The sequence below is a fragment of the Cavia porcellus genome, unplaced genomic scaffold (assembly GCF_034190915.1).
Source record: "Cavia porcellus strain 051 isolate PalLab524CR breed Dunkin Hartley unplaced genomic scaffold, mCavPor4.1 scaffold_8, whole genome shotgun sequence".
NCBI lineage: Eukaryota > Metazoa > Chordata > Mammalia > Rodentia > Caviidae > Cavia > Cavia porcellus.
Genome location: NW_026947491.1, coordinates 2,357,166 through 2,374,516, shown reverse-complemented (window position 1 = coordinate 2,374,516; position 17,351 = coordinate 2,357,166). Strand labels below are relative to the sequence as shown.

The 17,351-nt window shown below is 41.7% G+C and overlaps 1 protein-coding gene across 4 annotated transcripts in view; it reads left to right on the top strand.

Annotated features, from left to right (window-relative positions):
• The first annotated feature begins 1,081 nt into the window (after positions 1 to 1,081).
• Positions 1,082 to 17,351, top strand: part of Znf280d (zinc finger protein 280D) — a 98,766-nt gene continuing 82,496 nt past the window's right edge. The window contains exon 1 of one of the 4 annotated variants that reach the window (XM_063254261.1): positions 1,082 to 3,002. In XM_063254261.1, the coding sequence (XP_063110331.1) occupies positions 2,868 to 3,002 (135 nt within the window). In that variant the 5' untranslated portion in view covers positions 1,082 to 2,867. The remainder of the gene's footprint in view (positions 3,003 to 17,351) is intronic. The other 3 variants (XM_063254262.1, XM_063254259.1, XM_063254260.1) reach the window with 3 other exon arrangements.

Genomic DNA, 17,351 nt, shown 5'->3' with positions numbered 1-17,351 from the left:
AGCAGTTACAAGTTCTCCGTTTGACTAAAGCATAAAAAGCAAACAGGTGCTATAAATCAAGAGCTTTTAAGAGTCAGACTTGAAAGGTTTTGCCCTAGTATAAATTACTGTACAATTATGGCGGTGGTCTAACATGGCAAAAGGCCAAAGTGGGAACGCCTACCACTTCTGCAGCCCTAATTGCAGCTCCCTTTCCTGTTTGCCCGAGCAGAGAGAATTTTGATCGGTTTCTCACACATCATCAATGCCCATCCCATGCACTGCCACTTCCCATCACAGGTCATATAACCTTCACCATGGGTTGTGTGCTCCTTTCCATGTCCTCAATAAAACCTGTTCTTTTTTTTTTTTTTTTTAACTTTTTGCTTCTCTATTGTGCCAGAAAACTCTTACAAGACATATTGGATGAGCAGAACTTCTGTCTACATCCACTTGTCAAAAACAGTCACATAGCTTGGTCTGGAGTATAAGAGCTAAAAAATGTAGCTCTCTTGAACTGAAAAAAAATTATATGGTAAAGATGTGTCATTATCTCTATCATAGGATACTTTCAGTTGTCTGTTGACAACTCAAACTGCCTTTGTGGAGAGAAAAAAACTTTCCATGTCCTTAGGTTCAACAATTGAGGGCTTGTGTATTAAACGCTCAGATTAGCAAGAGATTTCTGAAAGATTCTTGCCCCTGTATAAATTACTGTTCGGTTATGGCGGTGGTCTAACGTGGTGGAAGGCCAAAGCCAGAACACCTACCACTTTCTGCTTCTTTCTCAGCCCTAACTGCAACTCCCCTTCCTGTTTGGGCAGGAAGAAAACTCTAATCAGCTCCTCATGCATCATCAATGCCACCCCCATCAGAGGTTTTATATCTATCTGCCTATCTATCTATCTATCTATCTCCCATACTCCACGTTCTGCTCAGAGGGACCTAGGCCATCTATGGTCATGGACTCCTCTCCGTGTCCTTGGAATAAAGGCTATTTTTAATCTTATATTCTCTTTTATCACACACAAAACTCTTTCAATTTCAATCATTTATGTAACAGAGTTTAGAAAGACCTGTGACTGGAGGTTGGTTGCAATTTGTAGCTTGTATATGTACATTTTTTCCCTGAAGAGGAAGGGGAGAGGAGCGTTTGCTTACAGGGAAAACAAATGACTTTTGAGAAGAGGAAGGCAGAAATGGCCCCCTTACAGAAAAACAAATTAGATTTAGGAGAGATAAACGGCCCCCAATATAACAGTTTTGTAACAGTATCTCTTGAGGTGTGGTGACAATTCTCATTGTTTCTGGTTGCTGGGGGGGGTATTTATAACAATTTTCTTTTAGGTTCCTGTAGAAGGCTGTGTTTTTAGGCAGATTACAGTTTTCAGGCATTCAAATGCATTTTAACTCAAAATTATTTTTACACTACGATAATTTATTCTGTACCCCATTCAGCCTAAACAACAAAGGAGATTTAGAAACTCACATAATAGAGAAGTCTAAAGAGAACAAGGGTTTCAGCTTGGGTTTGATATGGATGTTTAAGATGCTCTAAGGAATCCGCTTGCTTTTTTCTCCCAGTCATTTATGCTCCACGTTGTGTTTCATTCTCTGTTGGTTCTCATCAGCAAAAAAAGAAAGATAATTGTAGCTCTTTCAGTATTCACATTGAAACATCACACTACCCAAAGAAAAATCTTGTCAGTAAAACAACGACGTTGGCCTTCATCTCACTGGCCTCTGAAACGAAAACTGGTTCAAAGTATAAAACTCATTCTGATAGTTTGAGGACAGTTGGGCCTTTTGTAGATTTGTTGGGGGTAGGGACAAGTTTTGCCTAAATTACATGGGAAAACACAAAAGTAGTTATGGAACGGAAGCTGGAAAATTGCTTACATGTATCCATTATAATCAATCAGGGAACAGCCTGGCTCACAACCTCACTTAATGAGCATGCACGAATCCTTCAACGTGAGCGCACAATATGTAAAAAGAGCAGAAAATGTATCAAATAAAAGGAAGAGAAAATCGTAAAAGATACGAAGGTAAGGTCAAGAGAATTAAGAAACAGATGTTCCACAAGTCAATCGGATGGAGTCAGTCAAAATACAAATTGCTTCTTATTTGCTGGGCCCCTTCTCAGCAGGTGGCCTTTGTAATTTGGCTTTACCCATAAATGTTCCTTTTGAAAGCAAATACAGTGAGCGGAGCTATCCAGTCTTCTGGCTCTTCACCCCCTCCCATCTAAAGATGGGGTATAAATTCTCCTTACAGGGGATGGTAAGTAACCCCAGCAGAGGCGGCTAAAATGAAATCTCACCTCGTTTGTCTCACCCATAGACTTATCTTTACTCCCCGGGAGCCCTAAAATTGCGTCTCTTCATTTCCATTTCCCCACGATTTGATTGTTCTTTGTGAAAGCTGCTACATAAGGCAGAGTTCCAAGCCACCGTCTTATTTGCTCTGCGGTGTCTCCTGCGTGCACCAGTACACTTGCTTTTCTGCCGCTCGTCCCATCCCCGCATTTCCAAGGAAGGCCCAGAGACGGCGGCCGGCGGGAGGCCGAGGACGCCCGGTACGGACTGGAAGACCAAGTCGGCGGCCCGGTCAGCGCCCGGAAGCCCGCTCGCATCCCGGCAAGTGCTCCGTGCGCGCCGGCCGCGCCCTCCCGCTCATTGCTGTGCTCGCTGCCGCGCGGCGGAGCGCAACGCGGGCCCCGGACAGCCCCGCTCCAGGGCGGCCACCGCCCGCGGGGCGCGGCCCCGAGGCCGCGTGGCGGGCCCAGCGAGTCCCCGGCCCGCGAGGCCCCGCGGCGCCTACGGCGGGCGGCTCGCGTCGGCGCGAAGACCGGGCGCGGACGCGCGGCGCTGGCCCGGAGCCTACCCATGAGGCAGCGCGCCGGCCGCCGCCGGAGCTCCCCGGCCCGGCCGCCGCTCCGCGACGGAGCCGCCGCCTGGCCGCACGCGCCTCCTACTGCTGCCGCTGCTGAGCCTGCTGTCAGGCCCACCCGTTCACACTCGGTAAGCGCACCCGTCCGCCCCGCGCAGCGGCAAGCGCGGCCTCCTGCGGTCGCCGCCCGGCTCCGAGCGCGGGCCGGAGTCCCAGCGGGGAGGCGCCGCCATCTTGGCCGCCTGGCCCGCGCGCCGGCCCGGCTTTCGGTGCTGGGCGCCCGGCTGCGGGCGTCGGGGCGGCCGCCGCGTCGGCCTGGGTCTGCACGCCCCGCCGCCCGCCGCTGGGAGGAGGCCGCGCGTAGGCTGTCGCGTCGCCCGCATGCCCGCACTCCTCATTGTCCGCCCGCGGCCTGGGCGCGGCCCGCGGCCTCTGCAGCCCTCGGGGCGCCGGCTGCCTAGCTCTAGCCCGCTCGCACGCAAGGCGCCGGAGCCCCGGCCACCGCGGTCCTCGCTCGAGCGGACCTGGCGCGGAGGAAGCAAGTTGAGTGACCCGCGCGCGCGCTCGGGCGGTGGTGGGGACCTGCGGCCGCGAGGCGCTTTGTTCGGCGGAGGTTTAAATTCTTCCAGCTCGAAGTGTCGGCCTTGTTGTTTGCGGGGCAGGAGTGGGGCTCGCAGGGACCGGCCGTTCCCTGGCGCCCTTAGGCGTCAAAGTTAGACAAGGCGTTCGAGGGCGCGGGGCCGCCCAGGTCTCGCACGGGTCCTGCGTGGGCGCCGGCGCCGCGCGGGGAGGGGCAGACATCGCGCCTCTGCGGTCCCGGCGCAGCGTGTCGCGGCTGTCGCTGCTGTCGCTGAGTCTGTGCCTGCACCCTTGCCGAAGTGGTGTATGCAGGTGGCAGTGTTTGCAGATGAGAGCCTCGCTTGAACGGTTCACCTGTCTGGCGGGGGCAGGGGCCGGCTGTGGACCCTGGTCTCCCTCCGCACGCGGCTCTGTTCACCATTAATATGCCCGGTGTTTGGTGGCCCGGGGAAAACGGGGGGGGGGGTTACCCATTGACAACACTAGATACTGTTAAATTGCCAGTTTTTATATTTTTACTTTTAAAGTAATTGATCTTGCAACTTTTTGAGTAATCATGTCATTTTTTAAAACATGTCGAAGAGTTAAATAATATATTTGGACATTCGTACCTACCAATTTTTTTTTTAACCATTTGGCAACTTTTGCATTATCTAGCTGTCTCACATCCTGAACATTTCAAAATATGTTAGGGATGCTATATACGGTCAGGATGTATATTGTGAATCAATTCCATAGTCCCATTCAAGAATGTTAAAAATATTTCCTAAAACGTAATATGTATATAGTATATATTTACGTTTCCCTGTATTCGTTTTCTGGTCATTTTATTTTGTTTTTTTGGTGCCAGGGATCGAACTCCTGACCTCGCACTTGTCAGGCAAGTCCTTGTGCAGCTGAGCAAAATCCCAGGCCTTTTAGTCACTTTAGAACCGAGAACTATTTATTACATTTGTTTGCCTTAGTCTCTCAATGTAGACGTTTTTCTGTTCTTTTTTTAATGACATTGACTTTTTGAAGAGGCCAGGTATTAATCCTGCAGAAGAGCCCACATTCTGTACAGTATTTTAGTCCTGGTTCCTCCTCATGTTTAAATTTCACTCTATTCCTTGTATTTTCTGTAAACTTGTGGAAAGAGGCTGAAATAGATTGAGATGTAAGTCATGCAGTGTTCTTCATATTGCATAACACAAGAAGATACCTAAAGGAGGATTGTCTATTAGTAACCCTAAGTTTTGATCTCTTGGATAAGATGGCCACAAGCCTTCTTTCCATTAAAGCATTTCCTTTTGCAATTAGCAAGTAATTTGCTGGGGGATACTATGGCATTAGTACTTAGAGTCAGTCATCTGATGAACAGTTGGCAACAGGCCTCCAGGAATGGATGGATATGTGTTTGAGAGGAAAAAGGAATCAGTTTTGGAGACTAGAACTAATGTAGGTTTAGGGAGTTGGAATTGCTGAGCATTGGCATCCAAGCCTGGAGAGGTGTGAAGAAGGGGAAGCAGAAAATCAGGAAGACTTGGCCTTGCTCTGAAGTTTGCTCAGGGCCACTGGAGCAGTAGTGGAAGTGCTGACAGAACTGTGGCTGTTGAAGGACTATAAATCTCAGTCTCTGCTTCAGCCCTGCATTCCCAGTTAGGCCCAGTATTCTGGTCCACAACCTTCAATCCAGTACTGTACTACTCAGCATTAGCCATTGGAAAAGAGACAAAAGAAATAACTTTATACTCTTATATTTGTTTATTCAAAAGGAAATTTAGAATTTTATGAATTTGAACAACAGTTTTTGTAAGTAAAAGTGAATAATTTTAGGTGACAAGAAATTAGAAATTAATATTGGTGGTGCTGTAAATGACTTTTGAAAGATGAGACACATAAAATATTTACTAATTTGAGACATTGGAGAGTTCTTTTGAGAGGGATTAACATTTTCATTGAAAATTTTAAAGTAATTTAATAATTAGATTTACGCTGCAACATATTTTACAAAGCAATTTTCTTTTAAGGATTCTCTTAGCCCTCAGTATATTTAGAATTATTGCTGTTTGCCATCTAGGTTGGAAGGATTGTTTTTCTTTTTGGGGTAGTGAGGTTTGAACCCAGGGCCTTCTCACTCAGCTATATTACTAGCCTTCTTGTATTTTGAGGTGGTCTCATTAAGTTGTTAATTTGCCCAGACTGGGCTTGAACTGTGATTCCCCTGCCTCAGTCACCCCAAATGCTGGAATTACAGGTGAGTATCACCACTCTTGGCTTTTATTTTCATTTTTTATATTTTAAAGTTAATATAGTTAATAAAGAATAAAAACATGTTGTAAAAACATAAGGATGAAGCCATAATGTAAAAGAAATTATTGGAGGTTTTTAATAAGAAATTTGTGTGTGTGTGTTTTTGAGACAAGGTCTTAAGTTTCAGGCTGGTGCCCAGGCTGGTCTCACACCTGCGAGCAGTTCTCCTGCTTCAGCCTCCCAAGTGCTGGGATCACAGGAGTGCACCACCACACCTGACTTAGTAAGAATTTAAATGTAGCAAATGTTTCCGCATATCCTTAGAAAAATGAAAAACAAATTTCATCCATTTAGTTAAATATCAGCCCTACAGTGAATCACACTTCAATACTTTAGGCAAACATTAGAATTATAGCCTACTAGTTAAAAGAATACCTCATTTCTCACTTTGAGATCTGTGGCTTTAGAACAGTGGGGTTAGAAGGTAAGAAAAAAATCACCTTACAAGTTCTTATTTGCTTGTAGAATTTTCTTCAGGATTTCAATTTTGTAACTAAAGCTTTTGGTATATACTGAAAGCTTTCTTTGCTTTAGTGTCAATCATAGGCTATGTTTAAGGTTTTTTGTAAGTTTAATTTGTGAACCTCTTTTTGAATGTATCTATTAAATTCTCCTGTAATCTTTTTAAATGACAGATCACTTAAGGTCAATTTTTTTTTTTTTTTTTTTGTATTTTTACCGGTACCAGGGATCGAACTCAAGACCACACACTTGCAAGGCAGGCGCTTATGCCGCTGAGCTAAATCCCCAGCCCCAAGGTCAATTTTTTTATTCAGTTCTGTTTGAGAATACATTAAGCTAAGAAAACCACTGTTTTGTTAGTATGGTCAGAATCATGGACTTGTTTGAAATCTTGGTTATATGTGATTGATTTCTCTTGGCTTCCCCATTTGTGAAAATACTCCTACTTTTCCTAAGAATCCCAGTTTCTTTTTTTTCTTTCTTTGTTTTTGGAGACAGGGTCTTGCTGTGTAGTTCAGATTTTAACTCACTATATAGCCCAGGCTGGCCTTAAACTTTTAATGATTTTTTTTCCTCAGCCTCCCAAGTTATAGGCTGCTCCACGTAGCCCCGCCTAAGGACAGTTTCTTGCTGGATAATATACTTGGCCAGTTGAAGACCAACACTGTAACAGTGAGCTCTGATAAAGAGAAAAGTTTCCAGGTAGATGGATTTTGAAGGCCTATTGTATTTCAGCCCATTCCCTTCAGTTAGGCCTAGTATTTTTGGCCAGAGTTTTTGTAAAAAACTTGTGTAAAAATTCGTATCAACTTACTCTTCTCTTCCTGATTCACCAGCTAGAGTAAGTCCAAAGAATTTTTAGTTTCCTTCCCATTATCTCTCTGTGTAGTTTTCAAAACTTGCGGACTGATGAAATGTGTAAAGCAAAGATGAAGCATTCAAATGTAAGGGCCAAAAGAAAACCTGTATCTGTCCCTTTAGCAAATCATTATCCACATTCCTACTGTAAAAATACTGCATGACAGAGTCTTTTTCTGCTGAATGAGAACACTGTATTTCCTTTTTGTTTTTAGAAGTATATTGTTTACCCATTGCTTGTTGAGTTTGAGAAAATTCATTAGGATATCTCAGTCTAAGATTTCTTTCAGTAAGTTTCACTGCCTTCATTAGTTTGAAGTGCTGTCTATCCTTGCATTTGTCTTTCAGTTTGTCTAATAATTATGATATGTCTTCTGTTGTCAGTTCTCTTCCATTACGGGCAAAAAATAAAAAATTCTGAATTCTTAAGTGTTTATATAAAAAGCTAAAATTAGATGAAGGAAATCCAAATATCCTACCTCAAACTAAGCCATACTGATGTAAAAATTGTTCAGAGTTTAAGACAATTGAGCATCAACTAATGCAGGAAGAGTTTTTGACTGCGTCTGCCTTGGAGCCAGATACGAAGTTTGCTTTGAGAGGTATTTCTGTGCTAAATCAGGAAAAGAAGAGTAAGTTTTTCTCCAGAAACTGAGAGCTGGCAGAGAGATGAGTTTGTATAAAGAGACCTTACTAAAATAATCCTCATCTTCCATTAGTTTTCTCCTGTTTTTCCTAGTACTTTCCTTGTGATTTATTACCATTCAAGTCTAACCTCTCCTTTCTATTAAAATGATATATAAGCCCCTGTCTAACTGTTCCTCAGAATTTCAGTTCTTTTCTATGAACTCTTGTGTATGTAGATACTAATAAAGATTGTTTTGACTTTTCTTCTGCTAACCTGTCTTGTAGTTTAATTTGCAGGCCCTAGGTACTGAGCCCAAGTGGGTGGAGGAAAAGTTTTTCCTCCCTGACATAAATCAGGATCAAAAATGACGTGTGCCTTTTTGAAAGTTGATACAATATTTTGTGAAAACAATAGGAAAACATCAGGAGGCTGAGGCAGTCTGTGGCTTTGCCAGTCTGCTGGACTACAGTTTTCTTTGTGTTTTTCTTTACAACTTTGTCTCCAAAAACAAAAAACACTGGAATAATAAAGGTGAAAGAGAATGCATTAGACTTATTTCACTATTGTATCATCTTTCTAGGCGACCGAGTTATTTAATTCATTTTATTCTTTTTTTTTTTTTGGTACCAGAGATCGAACTCGCCATCTTGTGCTTACGCTGCTGAGCAAAGTTCCCAGCCTCTATTCTTATTTTTTAAGTGTAATTGGGATTAAGATTAGTGTAAGGTTCTAAGGCCTTGCACAGAGACCCAGGGAATAGAAAGTCAAGGGAGGATGTGGACATAACTGGGAGGAAGATGGCAGGATTGGAGGCTTGGTTAGATACGAACAAAATGAGGATGTTAGAGGAAAAACTCCAGGGATTCATGATCAGAAGGATGGCAGTTTCATTGGTGAAAAAGAATTGGAAGGGTAAAACTAATGTTTGTTTAATGAGGTAAGATTCTCACGACATAAAACTCAGTATTCTAAAACATACTGTAAAGAGTTGTTCCTTCAGTTTTAGGTTTAAGAGGTCTGCTGAAGTGCAGCTTTTCTTAAAATGAATGGGTTAACCAGTGTTATAATTCAAGAATACTGCTTTATGGTAGTGAGGTACTAATATTTGAGATGTTCGCCCTGGATCACTGTGACGTAGACTGAAATTATGGAAGTTCTCGGGCCGTCACTTGGCTCCTCGAGGCGGTGTAGGGCTGTGAGCGGCTGCAGACTCAGCACAGTCCGCCCCGCGCACCCTTTCGCAGCAGACTTCTCTGCAGGTAGGAAGAGAACGCTGTAAAACTGCGATAGAACGTAGCGTGTTGTACGCATGTGTGCCAGCAACACTTATTTTTATCATGTACTGTGCGTTGTCATATGTCAGGTGTGCTTTTTCTTTGAGACAGTGCCGGTACGTTGCCTGGGTTATGTGGATTTGTGGGCTCCAGGGAGACCCCCCTTAGCCGTGTGCCGCACTGCCTGCTCGCGTATTGCATTTCCCGAGGCTCTAGCTCAGCCTTTCTCCTATTTGCCACGTCTGTGTTACGATTACTAAATGTATGATGTTTTTACAAACATTTTTATGTTTCTTTAAAAGTAAAGTTATATCCTTACTCTCCTTTTTAAACATCTTCTGAGGCAGTATTTTTAAAGTGAAAATTTAAAGGAATTCAGTGAAATTTATAGAAATTAGGTGAGTTTTATATTTTAAAATTCTATTAGGATTTTATGATCTTCCAGTATTGTCTGAATGTTTTAGCTATTGGATGTTTCTAGTAAACAGTGAGTTTGAAATGTCCTAATTTCAAGAATAAATGTTTTCTTAAACAATAAATAGACCAATTTTCAGAGATAGTTATTGAATATAAAATGTAACTAAGACACAAAAGGAGAAAGTTCCTACCCACATTCTCTGCTTGCCGATGTGAATGTGCTAACAGGGGTGCAGTAGTACCAAGGTACAGAGTTTTTTGGTGAGTCTTCATCCTCACTGTTTTCTGGAGAACCGCACACTGATATAATATGGATATTGCTTATCCAAGCGCAGGTCCCCAGCGTCTTCAGGGCAACTCTCTGGAAATTGTTCTGAAGCCCATTCCATGGATTTGTGTATTCTTGGTTGTTACCTGTAAATGGCAGAATGGCCCTTATTACTGTCCTTCTTTGGGGAAGCCATTCTGCAGGGCCTAAATTGGAAAAATGGGAAAAAGTATTGATTGAAATTTCATCTGCCTCTGGCGTGGGGAAGCACATCGGTTGGTAATCCTAGACATGGGCAGCAGAGGCAGGAGAATCGCTGCAAATTCCAGGCCAGCCTGGGCTACATCGTGAGTTCAAGGATAGCTTGAACTGCATAGCAAAACTGTCTCTAAAAAATGAAAAAAGAAATTTCATCTACTTAACGTTAATCAAGCAATGTTGTGAGGAGGAGATGCTAAGGCTGAGGACTGAATCCTTGCCTTACACATCCTCAGCATCTCTGAGCTACTATCCTAACCCCAGTAAATTTTTTTTTTTTAAAACATGCTAGCCCATCTTCTGTGGAGCTGTCTCTGCAGGCCTATTTATGTGTTTAAAGTTTGAGATAGGGTTTTCCTAACTTGCCTATTCTCCTAGTGCCACTTCCTAAGTAGGTAGGACTATAGATTCTTCTAAATAAAAATTTTAATGAGTTTATTTGTTTATAAAATTTCATAGTTATGTGTTGGGGGTATAGCTCAAAGGTAGAGCATATGCCTGTCATGTGCAAGAAATAATAGTTAAATAGCTAAGATTCTTTTGCTTTGAATTTCAAGACTGATATTTTATTTATAAACAATGTTTATTTTAAATGTACTTACTTGTGCATATTTGTGGAGTATAGTATGATAGTTACAAAATGCATAATGATCAAATCAAAGTAGCGTTTTCATATCTTAAACATTTCTAAAATTTTTGATTGCCACATAATGTACATAATTGTGCATGTAGTGTAATATTTCAGTGCATATATAAAATACAAGATTTGTTTTTTGAGACAAGATCTTGAATGTACATAATTGTGCATGTAGTGTGATATTTCAGTGCATATATAAAATACAAGATTTGTTTTTTGAGACAAGATCTTGTTATATAGTTCAAGCTGGCCTTAAACATGTGATCCCCCTGCCTCAGCCTCTCAAGTGCTGGCGATACAGCCTTGTGCCAACATGCCCAGCAAATATTTATGATTTCAAGTTAAATACTACTCATGATTCTCATTTTCAATTAATGTATGCTTATGATTTAAAGTTCCCATTTTTGGAATTGATTATAATGCTATTATGGTTTATATTTACTTGTCTCCCCAAGCCTCATGTGCTTATAGGTGGGCCTTTGGGGAAGTGACTGCATTGTTGGGGAGTGATTGAGTATCATGGGGTTAGTTCATTGATGGGTTTATAATGAAATGTGATGTTGGGAGGTGGATCCTGGTCAAAGGGGGCAGGTCACAGGGGTGTAGCCTGGAAAGCTGCTCCCCTTCACATTCTTTTCCTCTTGATCACCATACTTTGGGCAGTTCTCCTCTTCTGCACCCCTTGCCATGCTGCCCTGCCTTGAAATAAGCCAACTATTACCTGAACCTCTACAAACTGTGAACCAAAATAAACCTTTCCTCCTTTAATTTGTGTCCAGTATTGTGTTCTAGTAGTGGTATGAGGAAAGTAAGAAGGATTTTGGTACCAGAGAGGTGAGATTGTTGCCGTGACTGTAGCTAATCATGTAGCTTAGAACCCTTTGATTCATAGGGAGGATTTTGGAATGGTTTGGAAATGCCAGCTGGAGAGGCTGTAAGCCAAGCTTGATTGGAGATTGTGATCAGAGCTCAGAAGACCAGAATGCTGATAGAAGTGCACATGGAAAAGACCAGGCACAGGAGGTTTCAGTTGGGGACAAAGGCTCCATTGGCAGATGGATCATGATCATGTGTGTTATGCTGTGGTGGAAAACTTGTCCTCATTTCTGCTCATTTCTAGAGACTTTGCAGGAGACTAAGACTAAGGATAGCAGACGAATCTGGTGGAGACAATTTTAAGGTAGTCAAACATTTAGGCTGTGGTTTGGGTAGTGTTGGGGGCTTTTAGCCATCACTTCATAGAGAACCAAGAGCAAATGGCCCACGGAGTTTTGAGTTTGGCAGAAAACAAACTATGGTAATGTTGAGGCCTGCAAAGATGGAGCAGAGGTGAGCTTGGCTGCTAAAAAGATAGGCTTTAAAAAGCCAAGATGAGGCATGGGTGGTGCATACCTGTAATCCCAGCACTCAACGCCAGGTGGATTACCTGATTTTGAGGCCTACATACTGAGTTAGAGTTAAAGGGCAGCCTGAATTACATAGCAAGACCTGATATCAAACAAAGTCAGACAAACACAAAAATAAAAAAGGAAGCTAAGTACTTTACAGTTGGACAATAGGAAAAATAGCCTGAAGGTATCACAGGACCTGGCAGGGTCAAAGCTGCAAAACTGAAGACTTTGCTTTGTAAAGAGAGCACCAGGGTACCTTGCTGGAGAAAGAGAACTGCAAGCTAAGACATCTAGGGTTTCAGTTTACATTGCCCAGCTATCCAGGCATTTAGAGGCCAGTGTAGCTACAATACAAGGGCTTCCAGCTCCACATAGTCTGGTTTTATAGGCATGCAAGATGCAGTTGTGGGGTCAGGAAAGGTTCCTCTCAGATTTTAGGAGCTGGCCTGGGAGGCCAGTCAGTGTGCCCCTGAGAAGGCAGTGAGTGAAGCCAGAGTGTACATCAGAGCGTTGGAGAGATCACAAATGTGGAATGTCTGAGGAAGCTGTTAGATGGGAGATAGGCAGGGATGGAGGGCATGAAGTGGCTAGTGTGGCGTGGTTGGCATGGCAGACTGTTATACAAATGACCACCTGCTTACTGGAAATTGACCTTTGTGAAATCTTTGCAGATATAAAATAGCTATTTTTAGGGACCTGCTCACATATGTTTACTAGAAGCCCCTAGACCCATATTCATCCAAGGGCTAAGATGAATCTAAGGGTCTAAGATGACCCTTAGTTCATCCCAGCAACAAAGGCTATGACCTTGATTTAGAGTATATCAATCAGCGAAGACCCCATAACCCTAAGTCATCCTAGACCAGCTTACCCCTGTAGTGGACAAAGCAAAGACATCACAGAGAGTTGGAGCCCTCCCTGCCTTACAACTTGCTAGCTTTGCTATGCTTTTTTTTTTTTTTTTTTGTCTTTTTCATTTTTATCGGTACCGGGGATCGAACTCACGACCGCCTGCTTGCAAGGCAGGTGCTTATGCCGCTGAGCTAAACCTCCAGCCCCACTTTGCTATGCTTTTTGTCACTTTTTTTTTTTTTGGTGGTACCAGGGATCAAACCTTACACTTTCCAGGCAGGTGCTTATGCTGCTGAGCTAAATCCCTGGCCTGCTTTTTGTCATCTTATAAAGAAACCTCTCGCTACTTTCTTTTGTGACTTACTCATTTTCTTCTGCTTGGGGAATCTTCAGCTCGCTGGAGTAATTGCACAGACCTATCCGCAGGAAAAGAACCATTGACTCACACTCTCTTGAGTACTGACTGTTCTTTGTTTTGCTCAGGCCATCAAGCATACGTTTCTACCTGCATTTGCTTAGAAGAAACAAAGAAGGGATCTAGAAGCAAATGGTGGCTGACCCAAAACAGTACCCAGCCATGTGATGAGACGATACTGGCCCTAAGATAGCGTCCTGGAAAGGAACAGCCATGGGAGGGGAAAGTGTAGATGAGGCTTTGAGCAGGAAAGGGAGTAAACTCAGGTAGCTGGCTACTTAGGCAGGTTGCCAAGTTACAACGGCTGTTTTTTCCCCCAAAGAATGAGAAAGTTGAGCAAAGGATCATGGAGAACAGAAATGTGAGTTCCAAAGCGTATTTTAGAAACAGGCAAAAAGTGCCCCAAGGGCTTTGCCTGCTCTCCAGCCTGGCTAAGCCAAATATGTCACTGGGTTTGGAGTGCTGGAGTCTCATTTTGGAGGTGGTTTCTAGGTTCTTCTGTTCCGAGCAAAGAATTGGTCAAGCCAGGTGCAAACAGTAGAAACGTTTTATTGGCGATTAGAAAAGAAACAGACTCTTCAGAGCAAATTTGGACCAAGTAAAAGGAGGGAAAGGAGTACACCTATCCTGGGAGTGCAGGAAGGCCACCGTGTAAAAGAGAACACAGTAGACAGCATTGCTTTTGTGATTGGAGAAGTCACTCCCAAATTAGCTTTCTAGTGTGATTTTTGTGAGGGGGATTATTTGATTGAACATCTTAAATTTATTGGATCTGGAAAGATAAAGAACTTAACCATTCATCATATCCATCATGTTCATTTTTGTATTCTACATACCAGCCACTCATATATTTAAAATAATTAAAATACTGAGGTGTGTGCAAAATGGAATGTTTTTAACTCAGATGATAAAAGCTGCCTCATCCATGTGTTAACTTTTCTGTTAGTAGTTTTGAATTAAATACTTGTTTTATTCTAGTAGTTTAATAGTATGTAATGTATTACTACTGTTACTGTACTTCCCCCAAAATAAGACTGTATCTTATATTAATTTTTCTCCAAAAGACACAATGGGATTATTTTTAAGGGATGTCTTGTTTTTGCATGTACAGTGATCTACCTTTATCATGCTCAACAATATATTTATTCATTCATGTATAAAAATCAATATTCATGCACAATAATCTACATGTGTTCAAATATAGTCATAAATAGGCATGGTGGCACATGCCTATAATCTTATCATTTGGGAAGCTGAGGCTGGTGGGTCGCCCTGAGTTTGAGGCCAGCCTGAATCACATAGCAAGAGCCTGTCTTGCTATGTAACAGAAACAAAAAAGTTATGTCATTTTTCTTCTGCAACTTGGTCATAACTCTTCAGAATCTTAAGTTCCAGTCCGACTTTCTTAGGACTCCATTTCCTGTAGAACAATGGCCCCAGCGTTTCCTGTCCAGCAGTTGTGCTTTCCCTGAGAGCACTTCTTGTGCACATAGCCTGCTTGTAGTGCATTGGTAACACAGCAGTGTTTTTAATCCGGAGTTCAGGGTGCTTAAGATTTATCGAGTGGCTTCTGTGTACCAGACTCTGCACTGTGTGCAGCACTTCATATTTCATCTCATGCAGTCCAGTGGAATGGAAGGTGTGAAGCATGATATGTACTGATGGTTATACACTGGTGTGATACATATTAGCCACAGAGCTGCGTGTAGCCCTTCACATGTCATCTCATATGATCCAGTGAAATGTAACATGGGACTAGAAAACTAGTCTTATAGATACTGGGAAGTATTATATATACTGATACAGCACAAACCAGGAAAGCAAAGCACTGAGGTTAAGTCCCTCAGGGTCATATGGCTGTTGAAATTTACGTCTGACCTTCCCATGTTACTGTTCCTGATAAACGTATACAGCCATAGAGTTTTAGAGCTGAATTAGGCCGAAATCATTTAGTTGAATTAAAAGCCTGAGACCTAGAATCTTAGGTGTCTTGGCTGAAAACTTTGGAGGTGCTTGGATTATGATTTTGTTCTCTGGTTTCTAGCCAAGGTTGGTTTGTTTGATTGACTCATTTATTTTGTGGTACTGGGGATTGAATCCAGGGTCACTCTGCCATTGAACTATATTCCTAGACCTTTGTTTTTGTTTCTAAATTTTTATTTGAGACAGGGACTCACAAAGTTATCCAGGCTAATCTTGAACTTCGGGTCCTTGGCCTTAGCCGCTCATGTAGCTCAGGCTACTGCTGTGCAGCTCCTTTCCTACATAGATTCTTACCGCTTATGTGCAAGCACTACCACTGTGATCTGTAGGCTGGCTTAGCCTTTCCCTTATTGGAGCAAAGAGGACTGTATCTTGTATGGAGCATACCAGTCTCTGTGTTGTGTGATGTGTTACCATTGCACTTTGTGGGGTTTTGTTGTTGTTGCTATTTGATGTGTGTATTTTGTCTTTGTTTATTTTTTTGGTACTGGTAGTCAAACTCAGGGCTTCGTCCTGTCCTGTTGAGCTATATCCCTGGCCCGCACCATTGCTCTTTTATACCAGTGTTGTGTTAGATAACATCTAGCAATGTATAGAAGTGACTTTTTTAAATAGGTAAAAAACGAGGTTGATGATGTAACTCAGCTGGTATGATTGGGTTCAATCACCAGTACCACAAAACAGCAAACAAAACAAAAATTCCAGACCCAGGCAGCCAACAAATCTGCTTTCTGAATGTATTTCTGCAGAAGTTTAGAAAAAGCTGGCAAAGAAACTGGCAGAAGTAATGCCATGTTAGCAAGCCTTAAAGATAAAAGAATTAAGGTCCCTGCAAATAGCTTCAACAAATATTAGTAATGGGAAGCATTTTTATCAGACATAGTTGATTAAAACTTTGCTGTAACTGGTGCTAAGAGCTTAGTGAAGTTTCTAAATGCTAATAAGTCATATTACATGTTAAAAAATTTAAATTCAACATTACCATACCTTTGGTTTTAAAAATATGAAGGTATGGTTTAAGTTTATATGCATGAAAAATGAAACAAAAAATTGTGAAATAGGAATTATACTTAAGTAGCCAGTCTCCAAAAAAGAATGAATCTTGTTCTGAAGGATTCAGTTCATGTGAAATCCCCCCTTCATAGAAACTCTGTGTTAAACGTGTGTGTGAAATCTGCACTTGACTCAGTAGCTGGAGTAGAGTTTTCTTTTGCTGTTTTAGGGCTAATGCTGAGCTGCAGAAGAACAAGACTTTTTGGAGCCATGAAATCCCCATTTTATATCTTCATGGCATATTTTAATTCTCTGGCATCTGATTTAATTTTTCATAAAACTGTATGCCTTACCACCAAATTCTGAAGCATTTACCATAGAAAGCTACGCGCTCATTTAATGGAAATATATAAGTTCTATAGGTCATGTAATTGTGATTCTTAAAACTTTTTTTGTAATTGTGAAACTGGTAGGTCCTTAATGTTAAACAAGAATTATCATATACTTATCTGTGGCCTAAGCATTGTGCCATACCTGATAATATATACTTTAGGGACAAGCTACAAATATTTAATTGACTTAAAGAAGTTTAAATAGGGAGACCTCACAATTAGGAGAATTTAGTTCAACAGGAGATTCATTAAGAGTTTCCTGAGAATATAATTCATATGTTTGTATAGTAACTTCTAAAGTTAAAAGGAGACTAGTTCAGTTAAAGTAATTTGAAAGTAGAAAAATAAGGGGCTGGGGATTTAGCTCAGCGGCATAAGCGCCTGCCTTGCAAGCAGGCAGTCGTGAGTTCGATCCCTGGTACCGATAAAAATGAAAAAGACAAAAAAAAAAAAAAAAGTAGAAAAAAAAAAACTTGCTTTTATTAGTTGAAAGGTAAAGAGAATATGGAGATTGAATTAGTTATGTATTCCCATATTTTAGGTTTTGAGTGTCTTAAATTTTGACTTTCTTTGTAACTGAGTTTTTAAAAAGTTTGCTTGTTTTGTAAAATTCATGCTGTTGTGTGTTCATAGGAATCCACATATGTTCTTGGTTCAAATAAAACAATTACTTTGGGCGTTTTTAAGATGTTGTTTATTATAACAATTTTAAAAAAGATTTACTATTTTTTCCTGGAATTTAGCATGTCACCTCTCATACAGAAGATCATGAATTGTTATA